Source organism: Portunus trituberculatus, chromosome 41, assembly GCF_017591435.1.
Source record: "Portunus trituberculatus isolate SZX2019 chromosome 41, ASM1759143v1, whole genome shotgun sequence".
Taxonomy (NCBI): domain Eukaryota; kingdom Metazoa; phylum Arthropoda; class Malacostraca; order Decapoda; family Portunidae; genus Portunus; species Portunus trituberculatus.
In genome coordinates, this window is record NC_059295.1 from 2,795,749 (window position 1) to 2,811,465 (window position 15,717).

The following is a 15,717-nucleotide window of genomic DNA, read 5'->3' on the forward strand; positions in this document are numbered from 1 at the left end:
TGACTTGCAATTGCCTGATTTGGTCTCCATTTGAATCTCCAGCTGGTCCTATGTTACTGTCTTATATATGCATATATGTTCATAAAACAACATTTCTATTAGCTTTTTACAAATCTTGCTCCCAAGAAAGGATTGTTTTGTAATGCATAAAATGAAATCTTACATGTAATACCAAAAAATAAAGCAGAGATGATGAGATCGGCCACAGACGGCTGAGACTCCGGCGACTTGGCTGCTTCTTCTTCTTCTTGTGACCTTTTTAGCTTGGCGTGTTTTCTTTCACCACGATATTACATTTGTTTTCACTCCTCTATTGCCTGCTAAAATGGATATCATATCTTAGTATTCATTTACGCTCATGCCATGAGGATAACCTGGACTCCGTGGCAGTGAGTGATAGTGAATTACTAATGAAATACCGCGGTATTTCATTCATTATTTGGCAGAGCATATAGCTGTGGCGGCGCCCAGCATCGCGTACGACAGTTACGGCAGCACAGCATCTCACAGACTCACACTCACAGCATCCTACCACTTCACTTGTTGACTAGATACCGTCGTGGATATAGTAGTACCATCCTAAATTAACGGTCAGGGTGTGGTCAGGTACCTGACCGCTCCTGTTTACAGCGTTGCCATGTTTACTTTAACCCTTAACTTCCGGGATTAAAATATTTTTCCTGTCTAATGACGGGAAAAATGGTACACCTAAAATTGTCAGAACACAGTTTGAATACTGATAATTATTTTCTCTGTGTTATTCTGAATACAATGATGTACTTTCCAGCTCGATATGACGTCTGAGAGTTTAGTTATTGCCTTATCAAAGTTTCCTCCTCCGAACGCGGTGTGACCAGTCAAGAGGAAACAGCCCGAGAGCGACGCGCTCTCTCTCTCTCTCTCTCTCTCTCTCTCTGTGTGTGAGAGAGAGAGAGAGAGAGAGAGAGAGAGAGAGAGAGAGAGAGGAAGGAAGGACATATTATCACTGATTTCTGAGACACGTGTGTGTGTGTGTGTGTGTGTGTGTGTGTGTGTGTGTGTGTGTGTGTGTGTGTCATATATCACTGATTTCTGAGACACGTGTGTGTGTGTGTGTGTGTGTGTGTGTGTGTGTGTGTGTGTGTGTGTGTTTCACAATCACATATGATATGATATTTTCACACCAAAGCGATGTCGCTTTGATGGTATATATTGCTTGAAAATGAGTCTTCCCTTGAAAAGCATAAGTGACTCATCTATCACTAGGTTTTGAAATGGCTTGAAAAGGACTTGAATTTATTTACGAGAGACTGTATGACAGGCCTAATTTTCCAGAGTGGATCATCAGTTTTAACATTGCAGAAGTGAAGGTATTTCAATATGTTGTCATATCTGTCCCTTGTTATGTACCGTGCAAAGATTGGCATGTACAGCAGATCACTCTTCTTCCAATAATCATGCCTCAAAGCTTTTCTCGAATGACTCATAAGAAGCGTGACGGCTATGAACGTCAGGAGTTCATTTCTTGTGATGTTTTCCACTCTTTCTCGTGAGAGCTATGGGGCACATCATCATCATCTGCTGTTTCTTCATCATGAAAAGTGTTGCTCTCACTCACTATATGGTCCAAGAAAGCATCACTGAGAAACGCCATGAAATAGTCACAATTGTGTTGCACAGGAGGGAATTCAGCTGTTATGCCAGGAGACACAGATAAATCAGGCATAACTGGGAAAAATCATCATTGAATTCCCTCCATTGAAAGACAGGTCGGGGTCTCGCGCCACCTCTGCCACGCCCCTTGATCGTCTCCCAGAACGCGAGGAGCACGCGCATGCCTCGTCTCCTAGAAACACTCTGTGTCCTTGACACATTATCTGAGTCTGTTCTTCATCATTATTGCCTTCACTGTCACTTATACTGTGTAAGAGTCTCTGTCTCTCTGTCTGTTCTCCTGAGAAAGCAGGTGAATGATGCTCTACATCCGTGTCCTCACTACTAGTCTCTTCACTTTCCCCAGTTTCTTCTTCTATATATTCACTGTCACTTTCTTCTAGCTCAGAACCACTGCTAAGTAAAAGGGTTCTGCCTTGCTCCATGGTGATTTACAATCTGACCCGATCCTTCGCTGTTATCACTGACCTTTCTACCCAGCGTCACGGAGTTGCCAAGTGTCGCCCATAAACGGGAAAACAGTTCAGTTACCTCTAAAATTAGGAGCTCTTGTGGAAACACTTGTGTGGTAAAAGATGCCAGATACTTCTACTCACCATCCGCCTCAAGAGAGCGCGAGACTTAAAATTACGCCGGAAAAATCTTGATTACTGGGACGAATCCGTCACTGGACGTTCTGACGCAAACGTTTATATACGACCGCCGGAAGTTAAGGGTTAAAAGTATGCACACTCGTTGCAGACACTACTTCTTCATTTAAACTGTTCCACGTCTCAATACATCTCTGCGGGAAACTATATTTTTTAATATCTCTCAGACATCTTCCTTTTCTCAGCTTTTTACTATGCAATCTTGTGCTTCGGATGTCATATTCTTCTCTCAGGATCAGTTTCTCATTATCCACTTGGTCCATTCCGTTGATCAATTTATAAACTTGTATCAGGTCTCCTCTCTCCCTTCTTTGTTCCAGAGTTGGTAGATCCATAGCCTTTAGTGTCTCCTCATATGTCATCCCTTCAAATTCTGGAACCATTCTTGTAGCTATTTTTTGTAGCCTCTCCAATTTCCTTATGTGTTTCTTTTTATGAGGGGTCCACACTACTCCTGCATATTCCAATCTGGGTCTTATTATAGTACTTATCAATTTCTTCATCATTTCTTTGTCCATGTAGTGAAATGCTACTCCAATATTCCTTAGCAAATTATATGTTTCTCTAAAAATTTATCAATATGGCTTACTGGTTGATTGTTTTATTCCATCGTCACTCCTAAGTCCTTTTCCTTTTTGACTTTCTCCAGTTCTACTCCATCTCCCATCTTATAGATTCCCACAGGTCGTCTTTCACTCTTTCCCATTTCCATGACATGGCTTTTGTTCACATTGATTTCCATTTCCCACTTCTTACTTCATTCCCAGATCTTATTTAGGTCTTCTTGCAGTATTTCACAATCCTCCTTTTGCTTTATAACTCTGCACAGTTTCGTATCATCCGTTCTAATTTTCAATCTGTGGAACACCACCTCTCCTCTACTAAACCTCATCTTCTCTTCCTAACCGAAACACAGTTGTCTGTGACTACTGACAGCAGCCCCTTTTCTGTTCCCTCCTACTTGCTCTATCCTCATTTTCAATCCAAAGCTGGATGTTGCGCATACGTGCGTAACGACACCACTTGCTCTCGTGCCCACAATCTTGAATCTTCAGAATTTTCTACCATCTGGCTAAGACTTCAATGTCACTCTCTAACTAAATTCATCTGTGCTGTATACCTCTCACCTAATTCCTCTGACTATGTAAAATTCTTTGACTATTTGACTTCCAAGGTGGAGCACATCTTATCTCACTTTCCTTTTGCTGAGATCTCCATTTTAGGGATTTCAATGTTCACCACCAGCTTTGGCTTTCATCTTCTTTCACTGACCAACCTGGTGAACAAACCTTCAACTTTGCTATCCTTCATGACCTAGAGCAGCTAGTGCAGTTCCCTACCCGTATTCCTGACCGCCTTGGAGACACGCCCAACATTCTTGATCTTTTCCTAACCTCCAACCCTTCTGCTTACTCTGTTAAACTTTCCTCTCCGTTGGGCTCCTCCGACCACAATCTAATTTCCGCTACCTGTTCTATCACTCCAGTGCAGCCTCAGGACCCGCCTAAGCGGAGGTGCTTCTGGCATTTTAACTCTGCTAAGTGGGAGGAACTAAGGCAGTACTATTCTGATTTCCTTGGGATGATTATTGTTTTCATGTCAGAGATCCTTCTCTTTGTGCCGAGCGCATAACAGAGGTGATTATCTCTGGCATGGAGCTATACATTCCTCATACTTTCTCTAACCCTAAAGCTAAAAAGCCTTGGTTTAACTCTGCTTGTTCTCGTGCTGTCAATGATAGAGAGGCGGCTCACAAACGGTTCCGTAGCCATCCAACTGCTGAAACTCATGCCCTATATATTTCTGCCCGTAATCATGCCAAATCTATTCTCCAACTTACTAAAACTCTTTCATCAATAGAAAATGTCAAAGTCTTTCCAATTCTAACTCCTCTCGAGATTTCTGGCATCTAGCCAATAATATCTCTAACAACTTTACTTCTTCGTCTTTCCTCCTTTACTTCATCCAGATGGCTCTACAGCTGTCTCTTCTTTTCTAAAGCTGAACTCTTCGCTCAAACCTTTGCTACCAACTCAACTTTGGATGATTCTGGGCATATTCCTCCTACTCCTCCACCCTCTGACTACTTCATCCCTAAAATTAAAATTCTTTATAAAGACGTTTTCCTGGCCCTCTCTGGCCTTGATTCTCGGAAGGCTTACGGTCCGGATGGAGTCCCTCCTGTTGTTCTCAAAAACTGTGCTTCCGAACTCGCTCACTGCCTGGTCAAACTCTTTCATCTGTGTCTCTCTACTTCTATTTATCCTTCTTGCTGGAAGTTTGCTCACATTCAACCTGTCCCTAAAAAAGGTGACCACTCCAATCCTTCTAACTACCGCCCTATAGCTTTGATTTCCTGCCTTTCTAAAGCCTTTGAGTCTATCCTTAATAGGAAGATAATGAGGCATCTATCAGCTCACAACCTTCTCTCTGATTGCCAGTATGGTTTCCGTAAAGGCAGATCTACTGGTGATCTTCTTACTTTCCTAACTGAATCTTGGTCATCCTCTTTTAGGGACTTCGGTGAAACCTTTGCTGTCGGCCTTGACATATCGAAAGCCTTCGATAGAGTCTGGCACAAATCTTTAATTTCTAAACTACCCTCCTACGGATTCTATCCTTCTCTCTGTACCTTCATCTCCAGTTTCCTTTCCGATCGTTCTATTGCTGCTGTAGTAGACGGTCACTGTTCTTCCCTAAAACTATCAACAGTGGTGTTCCACAGGGTTCTGTCCTATCACCCACTCTCTTTCTATTATTCATCAATGATCTCCTAAATCTGACTCAATGCCCTATCCACTCCTATGCTGATGATACCACCTTGCATTATTCAACAGCGTTCAACAGACGCCCAACCCAACAACAATTAAATGACTCAAGGCGAGATGCTATAGGACGCCTAACTTCTGATCTTTCACTTGTTTCTGATTGGGGCAGAGAAAACCTGGTTTTGTTCAATGCCTCAAAAACTCAATTTCTACAACTATCTACTCGACATAACCTTCCAGACAACTATCCTCTCTTCTTCAATAACACTCAACTTCCCCTCTCCTCTACATTAAACACACTCGGTCTATCCTTCACTAAAAATCTAAACTGGAAATTTCACATCTCTACTCTTGCTAAATCAGCTTCCAAGAAGTTAGGTGTCCTGTGGCGTCTTCGTCCATTTTCTCTCCTCCCAGCTGCTTGCTATGTACAAGGGCCTCATCCGCCCGTGTATGGAGTATGGCTCTCATGTCTGGGGGGGATCCACACACACAGCTTTACTAAACAAGGTGGAATCTAAAGCTTTTCGTCTTATCAACTCTTCTCCTCTAACTGACTGTCTTGATTCTTTAAGTCACCGCCGCAATGTTGCATCTTTATCTGTCTTCTACCGCTGTTTTCATGCTGTCTGCTCTTCTGAACTTGCTAACTGCTTGCCTTCCCCTCCTGCGGCCTCGCTGCACAAGACTCTCTACTTCTTCTCATCCCTATTCTGTCCATCTTCCTAATGCAAGAGTTAACCAGTATCTTCACTCCTTCATTCCCTACACTGGTAAACTCTGGAACTCTCTACCTGTGTCTGTATTTCCACCTGCCTATGACTTAAACTCTTTCAAAAGAGGAGTGTCAAGACACCTCTTACGTTAACTGGACCCTCCTTTTAGATTTTTTGTTTTTCTTTCTCCTACTTTCCTCTCAACAGGGCCTGGCAACCAGCGGATTTTTTTTTCCAACACTGTTTTCCCTTGGCCAGTGCCCTTGTAATGTAAAAAAAAAAAAAAAATACTAGTTGTGTTTATCTAGTTGTAGTTTTACAGGGCCTGGGCTTTATGCTCGTGTGGTCCCGTCTCCATATCTACACTTATTCAATTTCTTTTTAAAACTATGCACACTCATTGCTGACACCACTTCCTCACTCAAACTGTTCCAAGTCTCAACACATCTTTGTGGGAAACTATATTTTTTAACATCTCTCAGACATCTTCCCTTCCTCAGTTTCTTACTATGCAATCTTGTGCTTCTAATGTCATATTCTTCTCTCAGGATTAGTTTCTCATTATCCACTTCACCCATTCCGTTAATCAATTTATAAACTTGTATCAGATCCCCTCTCTCCCTCCACTGTTCCAGGGTTGGTAGATCCATAGCTTTTAGTCTCTCCTCATATGTCATCCCTTCAAATTCTGGAAACATTCTTGTAGCCATTTTTTGTAGTCTCTCCAATTTCCTTATGTGTAGTAAATTTCAGGAGGTCTTTACTAAGGAATCCAAATTTGAAAGGCCACAGGGTAATAGAGAGTGAGTCTATATGAAAGAGATTAAAGTAACCAAGCTTGAAATACAAGTCTATAAATTGATCAACGGAATGGACCAAGTGGATAATGAGAAACTGATCCTGAGAGAAGAATATAACACCCGAAGCACAAGATCGCATAGTAAGAAGCTGAGAAAGGGAAGATGTCTGAGAGATATAAAAATATAGTTTCCGAGAGATGTATTGAGACGTGGAACAGTTTAGATGAAGAAGTAGTGTCTGCAACGAGTGTGCACACTTTTAAAGTAAGATTGGATAAGTGTAGATATGGAGACAGGGCCACACGAGCATAAAGCCCAGGCCCCGTAAAAACTACAACTAGGTAAATACACACGATAGAAGTAAACAAACATGGAGCAGGTCATAGAAAGGGAAAGAACACCAGAACGAAGCTCTTTTTATGGATTTTGGATACACCAGGCGAATTAAGGAACATCGGGGTGGAAGGAAGAGTGGAGGCCTTGGAGAGAATATTTGGGAACATAATATACATAGAGGAAAAGTTGGATCATGTTTTAAAAGACAACAATGTATTCCGCAAAGAAGTGTACAACCTAACCAGGAAAACTGCAGTTTGTTGAAGGAAAAGATGGATCTGTAAAGTAAGTATGCAATCTTAGGCAAGCAATGTGAGGAGTTACGAAAGAGAATTACAAAGATGGAAAGTAAGTTCTGTGTGGGTGAAAAATGGAGGAAGCAAGCCTGCATTTCTCTGATTAATTCAAGCTTTGAGGTGGCAAAGAAGAATAATGAGGAAGTGTACACTAATCTGAGAAAAATAATCAAACAACAAGAGAAAGGAAGGAGTGAACTGGCCCAACGTGAGGAATATTACTGAAAGAAAGAGGAGGGTCATTGTGAGCGGATTAAGGGAGGATGATATCAGAAACTGGCAGGAAAGAAAGAAGAAAGAAGAGAAGAGAATGAAGATCGAAGTTGCAATAAAAGACAGAGTTGTTATAGTTGGCGATTTCAACTGCAAAGAAGTCATATGGGAAGAGTTCAAAGTGGGGAACGTTGGGGAATGGGATGAGACTGTTGACCCAGTGGGAGAGGCACCCAACAAGAGGTCAGTGGGGAGATACCCCGTCAAGACTGGATGTGATATTTACAAAAGGAGTACAGCTAGGACAATGGATAGAACATGAGTGCCCTTTGGGAAAGAGTGACAATGAATTGTTGAAGATTTGTTTTGGACGTGGGGTTGAAAGTGGAAAGTGGGGATGGATACAAGGAGGAGCACTTAAACTATGCCAGAGCAGGATATAATGACCTCAGGAGGTATTTTGATAACATGGACTGGTACACAATGTACCAAGAAGTATTCAATCAAAATATGACAAATTCATGGAAATATACAATAAGACCATGGAGAACTTTGTGCCAAAGCACACCAAGAAGACTCTAAGGAGAAACCAGTGGTTCAATGAAAATTGCAAAAAGGCAAAAAGTGAGAAAGAAAATGTATGGAGAAAGTACAAGAGGATCAATGAAGAAGTGGAGAGAAAAGCATATAGAACTGGAAAAAATAGATATGTTGTAGTGAGGTGAAAAGCACAAAAAGAACATGAGCAAAAAGTAGTGGAAAATTGTGAAAGGGATCCAAAAATGTTTTACAAATTTATCAACAGTAAATTCCAGAAGAAAGAAATAGTTGAAAAAGTGAAAGTTGGGAATGACATATATGAAGATGTGTCTGATATTGTTGCAAAGCTGAAAGATTGCGTCTGTAAAGTATTCACAAACAAAACAGGATTCAATGGGAGCATACTACCTGAAGAGAAACAAATGCAGGATTTTATAGTCTCAAAGAGTGACATGGAGAAAGTTGTAAATGGCATGGACATCAACAAGTCAGTGGGTCCGGATGGAGTGTCCGGTAGAATGGTAAAAGAATGTTAAAAGAATGTCAAGAGCAGTTGCTGAAACCAATCTTGGACATCGTGAAAACATCGATTACAACGGGACAAGTGCCAGTGGAGTGGAAGAGGGCAGAGGTAGTACCAATATACAAGAGTGGATGTCGAATGGAGCCATTGAGTTATAGACCTATTTCATTGACTAGTATTATATGTAAGATATATAAAGAAATTATTAAAGCCAAGTGGTGTGAATTTCTAGGTGAAGGAATCTTCAAAGGAGAACCAGATTGGCTTCAGAAAAGGAAAATCATGTGTATCAAATTTGTTTTGTTTCTACACAGCACAGGATCAGTTCATATAATTTTTACAGAAGATCTGGCTATGCAACGAGTGTCTGCAAAATTTGTTCCGAAGTTGGTGGTGGAACAGCACAAACATTTCTGCCTAGAAATTGCACAAGACCTACTTGACTGTACTAACAGTGCCTTTGACTTCATGAAGACTATCATCATTGGTGATAAGACATGGGTGTATGGGTATCACCCAGAAACAAAATTTCAATCATCACAATGGAAGCATCAGACATCACCATAACTGAAAAAAAGCATAACAGGTTCGCAGCAATGTCAAGGTAATGTTAACATGTTTTGTTTTTACTCCAGTGATATTGTGCATCATGAATACACACCAGCAGGACAAACAATTAATAAGGAGTATTATCTGAAGGTTATGCGACACTTTTGTGATGCTGTGCGAAGAAAACAACCGGAAATGTGCATGGCGTGAAACTTGCAACTTCACGATGACAATGCACCTGCTCATTCTGTCCACCTGATCCAAGTTTACCTGGCCAAAAACAACATTCCACTTGTTCAGCATCCTCCCTACTCTTCAGACATGGCACCTGGTGACTTCTGGCTGTTCCCTAAACTGAAAACAACCTTGAAAGGGAAGCTCTTTGAGTCGAGAGAGGAAATTGTGAGAAAAATGACGGCAGAGCTCTACAACATTCCAATTTCGGCATTTCAAAGATGTTACTAGCAGTGGCAGCACTGCTGGGAGAAGTGTGTGCACTCCCAATAAGAGTATTTTGAAGGTGATTGAATAAATTTTATGAAGTGTACATAATTCTTTTCTGTATAGACCAAGGTCAGATTCTTTTTGAATGAACCTCATATGTCAGTGATATACAAGAGGGTTTGACTAGCTATATAAATTTGTTTGCAGATGATGTGAAACTTTTGAGAGTAATGAGGAACATCAGTGACTCTATGGAATTGCAGAAAGATAATGAGAAAATTTGGAACTAGAGCCAAAAGTGGAAATTAGAGTTTAATACTAGGAAGCCGCCATTGTGCAGTGGAACCATGCGTGCTTTGGGGTCCAAGGGGTTTCCAAGCGCACGTGTTCAAATCCTGTCAACGGTCTGAGTGTAAGTTGGGCTTCCACACTCAGGGCACCGGTTTCCTAGTGGGTGGGCTTTGAGATTAGAGGTACCCTAAAAAAGTATCCCCTTTAGCCCATAAATTCCCATGAAAAGCCCACATGGTATAAATAAAAAATAAATAAAAAAATTAAAATGCCATGTAATAGAAATGGGTAAAAGTAAAAGAAGACCTACATGGGAATATAATATGAGAGAAAAGATTATAATGAAAAGTAGTGAAGAGAAAGATCTGGGAGTAATTATAAAGACACCCTGACTTTAGAAAGACACTTAAATAAACTATTTGCTTCAACATACAAGACACTAACTAACATCAATTACATGGATAAGAGTACAATGAAAAAAGATAATAACCACTATGATAAGACCTAGACTGGAATATGCAATAGTGGTGTGGTCACCATACAAGCAGAAAGACATAGAAAAACTAGAATGAATCCAAAGGGCTGCTATGAAGATGATCCCAGAAATCAGGGATCTTTGTTATGAAGAAAGACTGAAGGAAATGGAATTACCAACCTTGAAGGTAGATGGGAAAGAGGGGACCTAATAATGATGTATAAGCTAGTAAATTGTATGGAAAAGATAGACAGACAAGACCTGGTAACACTGATGGAGGATGAAGATAGATGAACAAGAGGACATTCCAAGAAGATCACAAAAAAATCATTAAGAAATTTAGTTTTCCACATGGGACAGTGGACACCTGGAATGGACTAAGTGATGAGATTGTAACAACAAAAAGTGTGCACAAATTTAATTGAAAGTTAAATAAATGTAGATATGGCTACAGGTCACTATGACCTGTAACATACAACTAGGTAAATGCATGACGACGATCATTCAAGGTGGGTGTGAAAACAAGAGCTCTGGCGTGGGTTACACTGCCAAATCTTGACAATGAAGCCCAGCTGACCTGGTGATGTGTTACAGGGGGAGAGGGGGCTAGGTTAGTGGCACTGTTTCTAAAGTTGTATTGAATTTGCATATGTTGAGGCCAAGAAGTATGGAATATGGACATAACAGTCAGCCCTGCTGTCTATGTAAACAAGGGAGCCAACCTGAATGGACCCAGGAGTGAGATTATTGAAACACTTCTGGGATTACGACAGCTGGGAGATTGGAGTAAGGGAAGGGAATTTTCTGAATTTAATGAGGAATGAGTCAACATGAGAAAAATTATCACAATGAATAGAAACATTAGAGTCGAGAGGGAGATCAGCTGATTGCAGAAAACCTAAAGCTGGGAGAGAGATGTAAAGAGTTAAAGAGTACAGTTACAATGAACAATGACATGAAGAAAACTCTAGAGGAAATAAAAGTGGAAAATAGAACCCTTAAAGGCAAACGAGCAAACTATGGAGTAACACTACAAGGACTTTAAGAAAGGCTAGACACTAATGTGCAAACAGGAAAGGAAATAAGCAAAACAAAACTAAAGGAACGGAAGAAGGTCTGGAAAAAGGAACAAGAAGAAAAGGTGAATTTTACTGAAGTAGTTAAGCAACAAATAAGGGAGAAAACAAAGGACACAGTCATACAAGTGATCAAAGAAAAGGAAAAATTATTGAGAGATACAGTGGACAAAAAGAAATGTATGGTTATACATGGACTAGAAGAAAAAAAAAGAATCTAGTGAAATTTGTGAGGGAGAAGAAGAAAGAGATGGTAAAGCAAATTTTCTCAATGGTTCGAGATGAAGAACTGAGTTGAAAAAGAAATAGAAGAAATATACAGACTTTGTAAATATAGTGAGAGAACCAAAAGACCACTAAAAGTTAAAATGACATCACAGGTAGAAGTAAAACTGGCTGGTAAGGCAGGATATAACAGTATTTGGATAAAAGGAGAGATGAATCAGGTAGAAAGTGAAAAAAGAGAGAACTGAGAAGTAAAGCTAAGGAAAAAAAAGAAATGAGAGAAGGACAGAGAATGAGGAGAAAAATTCTACTGGAGAGTGATGATGATGGAGTTCTCAAAAAAAATTTCCTTTCCTTTTGGCAAACTCTTTAACCAGACTCCTTTTTTTTGTCACATTTTATATTTCCTGTGATTGATTTCCCTCTTACATTAAAAAATACACTTTAAACACTGTAAACACTTTAAACACTTTATTATAGCCAAAGATATACTACAAAAAGACTCTTCAGAGAATTATTGGGCTAGCCTATATGATAAGCATATATGTATAGCCTATATAGATAAATAAAGTAACAGATTGAAACTTAAATTACTCATTGTAACAATATGAAAAAAAAAAAAAAATTGAAGATGGTTAAAGAATTACAGGGATTTCCTGATTTATGTGAGGGATATGTTTAACAAGGGATCCTGTAATGTAAAGATCACATGAACACAATTGGTGAAGTAAACTGTACACTGTGAGCCCAAAAAAAATTTCCTGTTGGAATCAATGCAAAATCCTGACCTCAGGCCTGTGTTTGAAAACAATGCACCCTGAGGTCTCTGCAGCACGTATCTTGTATCAAACGCTTTATTGCACCTCTCAGCTGGAATAAACAAAGGATCGTCATTGCTATAGTAATGACATCTAACTGACAGCAAGACGAAATACACTGATCTTCCTGACAGTGTTTATCATGCATCACTAGCTGTCCTGGAGGACAGTGGAGGTGAAATGCCCCTGAGGTGTGATCAGCTGTCATGACAAGTATGGTGGCCCAAACAAACATCTTGCAGAATCTCATAACTTTCAAGATTCGCCATAACAGCAAAGCATCTTGTCATTGTGTTATTCTAAATACAGCAATACCTCGAGATATGAACGCCCCAACATAACATTTTTTTTATATACGACGAAAAATTTCATATAACTTACACCTTGAAATATGAAGATATTTTTAGACACGAATAGCCATCAGTAGGTGGCACAGTGATTGCTTATTATCAGCATCCACCCAAACATGCAGTTCGTGTTGTGTATCGTTGTTCATCCTTTTTTTTTTTTTTTTTTTTTTTTTTTTATACCATGTGGACTTTCTTTGTGCATGTATGTGTCTGTGCTCCTCAGCAGTGTGTATTTTTCTTAAGTTTTGTGAACTCAAGACCTCATGATCATGAATCCCAAAAGTAAAAATAAGGAGGCTGAAAAGAAGAAACTTAGTCTCGCAATGGATATGAAACACAAGATAATTGCAAAATATGAACGTGGTGTGCGTATCTGTGACTTGACCCTGTGCGCTAATGGTAGTAGTAACTGTAAAGTCAAACCATTGTTGGTGTATCATTCTGAGAATACCAGGGCCTTTAAAGCACAGTGGAGGTGAAATGCCCCTGAGGTGTGATCAGCTGTCATGACAAGTATGGTGGCCCAAACAAACATCTTGCAGAATCTCATAACTTTCAAGATTCGCCATAACAGCAAAGCATCTTGTCATTGTGTTATTCTAAATACAGCAATACCTCGAGATATGAACGCCCCAACATAACATTTTTTTTATATACGACGAAAAATTTCATATAACTTACACCTTGAAATATGAAGATATTTTTAGACACGAATAGCCATCAGTAGGTGGCACAGTGATTGCTTGGCTATCAGCATCCACCCAAACATGCAGTTCGTGTTGTGTATCGTTGTTCATCCTTTTTTTTTTTTTTTTTTTTTATACCATGTGGACTTTCTTTGTGCATGTATGTGTCTGTGCTCCTCAGCAGTGTGTATTTTTTCTTAAGTTTTGTGAACTCAAGACCTCATGATCATGAATCCCAAAAGTAAAAATAAGGAGGCTGAAAAGAAGAAACTTAGTCTCGCAATGGATATGAAACACAAGATAATTGCAAAATATGAACGTGGTGTGCGTATCTGTGACTTGACCCTGTGCGCTAATGGTAGTAGTAACTGTAAAGTCAAACCATTGTTGGTGTATCATTCTGAGAATACCAGGGCCTTTAAAGCACACAATTCATGTGGCGTGCCAATAGTAAGGCATGGGTAACTTGCCAATTCCTTCTCCCTACTACATAATATACGAAGTTCTGTCACAGCGTCGGTAAGTACGAATGCATGTTTAACATGCAATTCGCTTGCACTAACTCGACAGGTTTGGCGAGAAACACACAAAATAGCCTGTATTCACATACTGATTACACTTGGAAATTCAATAAATGAGTGAATACAAATAGTGTTTTGCCCACAAACAACTCTTTCTCTTTGCAAAGCAAAAGACCAGAAGTCTCTAGATGCTATGGTTACCAAAATATCACAGGTTGAATGAGGTGGTATTGTCGGTGTACACGGCCTTGCATCCGATCAGGTTCAGCGGCCTTAGCTAGAGCAATAGGAAACGGGCCCCTTGTATCTTTCTCTCTCTCTCGTTCTGACACCACTCTCATTCAAAAGTTGTCTCCCTGCAACATGGCGAGAGGGCTGAGGTGTAGGAGTAAAGCGCGCAAGAGAGGTAGCGGAATCGGACACCGTGAAATCACTGTCGCTCCCACCATCTATCGCGGGAGTTGGTGAATCAGTGACGTATAGCATATGTTTACTCTTGATGAATGTTGCCAGCTCACAAACAAATTAAAGAAGAAAGAAGAAAATAGCCAAAATATAGCCTGAAAACGCCTAAATGTCTATCGACGTGCCCCGAGTCTTGCGTGACGAACGTCTATCAGTGTGTCCCAAGTTTTTTGGATTAAGTTATTGTTTTGAGCAATATAGTACATTTGTATCCTGCGTACAATAAATATTGTATTTATCTTATATTAAATCTATATTTTGTTGGTATTTAAAGCATGTAGATTTTTTTGGGTGGGGTTAAATTCGTATTACTAGAACAAATTCATTCTATTTTCATTAATTTCTGTGGGAAAAATTGATTTGATGTAAGTTCTTTTTTATATATGATCATCACGGAGAATTAAATTCGTATGTCGAAGTACCACTGTAATTAGCATAATATGAAAAAATTATTAGATTTTTACCTCATGTTATTCCAAACCTGCATAAGTCAGGAAATTCCTCCGTACCATTCATTATTTTTGCCTTTAGACATGGATTGTTCATTGCTGCATATTTTGCTTATATTTCAGTTTTATTCTTGTCCATTAGCTGACAAATCAGTGTGCTAAAAATAGTCACCTCATCCTGGTTTCAGGTCCCAGAAATCCTTTTTTTTTTTTTTTTTTTTTAAGATACAGTTTACATATAGAATTTGTCAAGTGATTTTCTAGGATTGTAAAGATATGTTTTTCATGGGCTTACTATTCATAGGGGGACTGTGTCATGTAATCCCTGAGAATACAAAGATAGCAATACGTACATAGTCTGTCACACTTTATATGTAATTATTGAACATCATAGTTTTATATCTTTTTATATTGAATTCCATTCTGAAATACTTCAAGATAGTTTTCATTATTTCTTGATTGGGATCTATGTTTTGATTGCAAGTAGAATAATGTTAGAATGGTGTCAAGAAGGATGATCTTGTTATTGTTATTATGATAAAGATTTTATGTTGTAATCTAATGAAATAGCAGAAACTACTGATTCAATAGCCTTTTTTTCCCAACAGGAGGTGATTATAGTGCCTTGGGATTAACTGGAGGAACTATAGCATCAAGCTTTGGAAAAGCTATGCATCATGGACATGCTAAAAGTGATGGAAGTCCAGGTAGGTTGAAAATACATGATCATATGTAGTCGTGATGCTGATATTTGTGCATGAATGTATGTTCTATTGTTATTACCGAATTCCATTTCAACTGAGGTGATTTTTTTCATTACTGTTGAACCTCAATAACTCAGACCCCAATAACTTGGATTTTGCAATAAGTCGG

General features: G+C 39.4%; 1 protein-coding gene across 1 annotated transcript in view; it reads left to right on the top strand.

Moving 5' to 3' along the window:
* Positions 1-15,717, top strand: part of LOC123516403 (4'-phosphopantetheine phosphatase-like) — a 504,510-nt gene that overhangs the window by 48,253 nt on the left and 440,540 nt on the right. Inside the window, exon 4 of the mRNA XM_045275659.1 lies at positions 15,453-15,551. Within this exon, the coding sequence (XP_045131594.1) occupies positions 15,453-15,551 (99 nt within the window). The remainder of the gene's footprint in view (positions 1-15,452; positions 15,552-15,717) is intronic.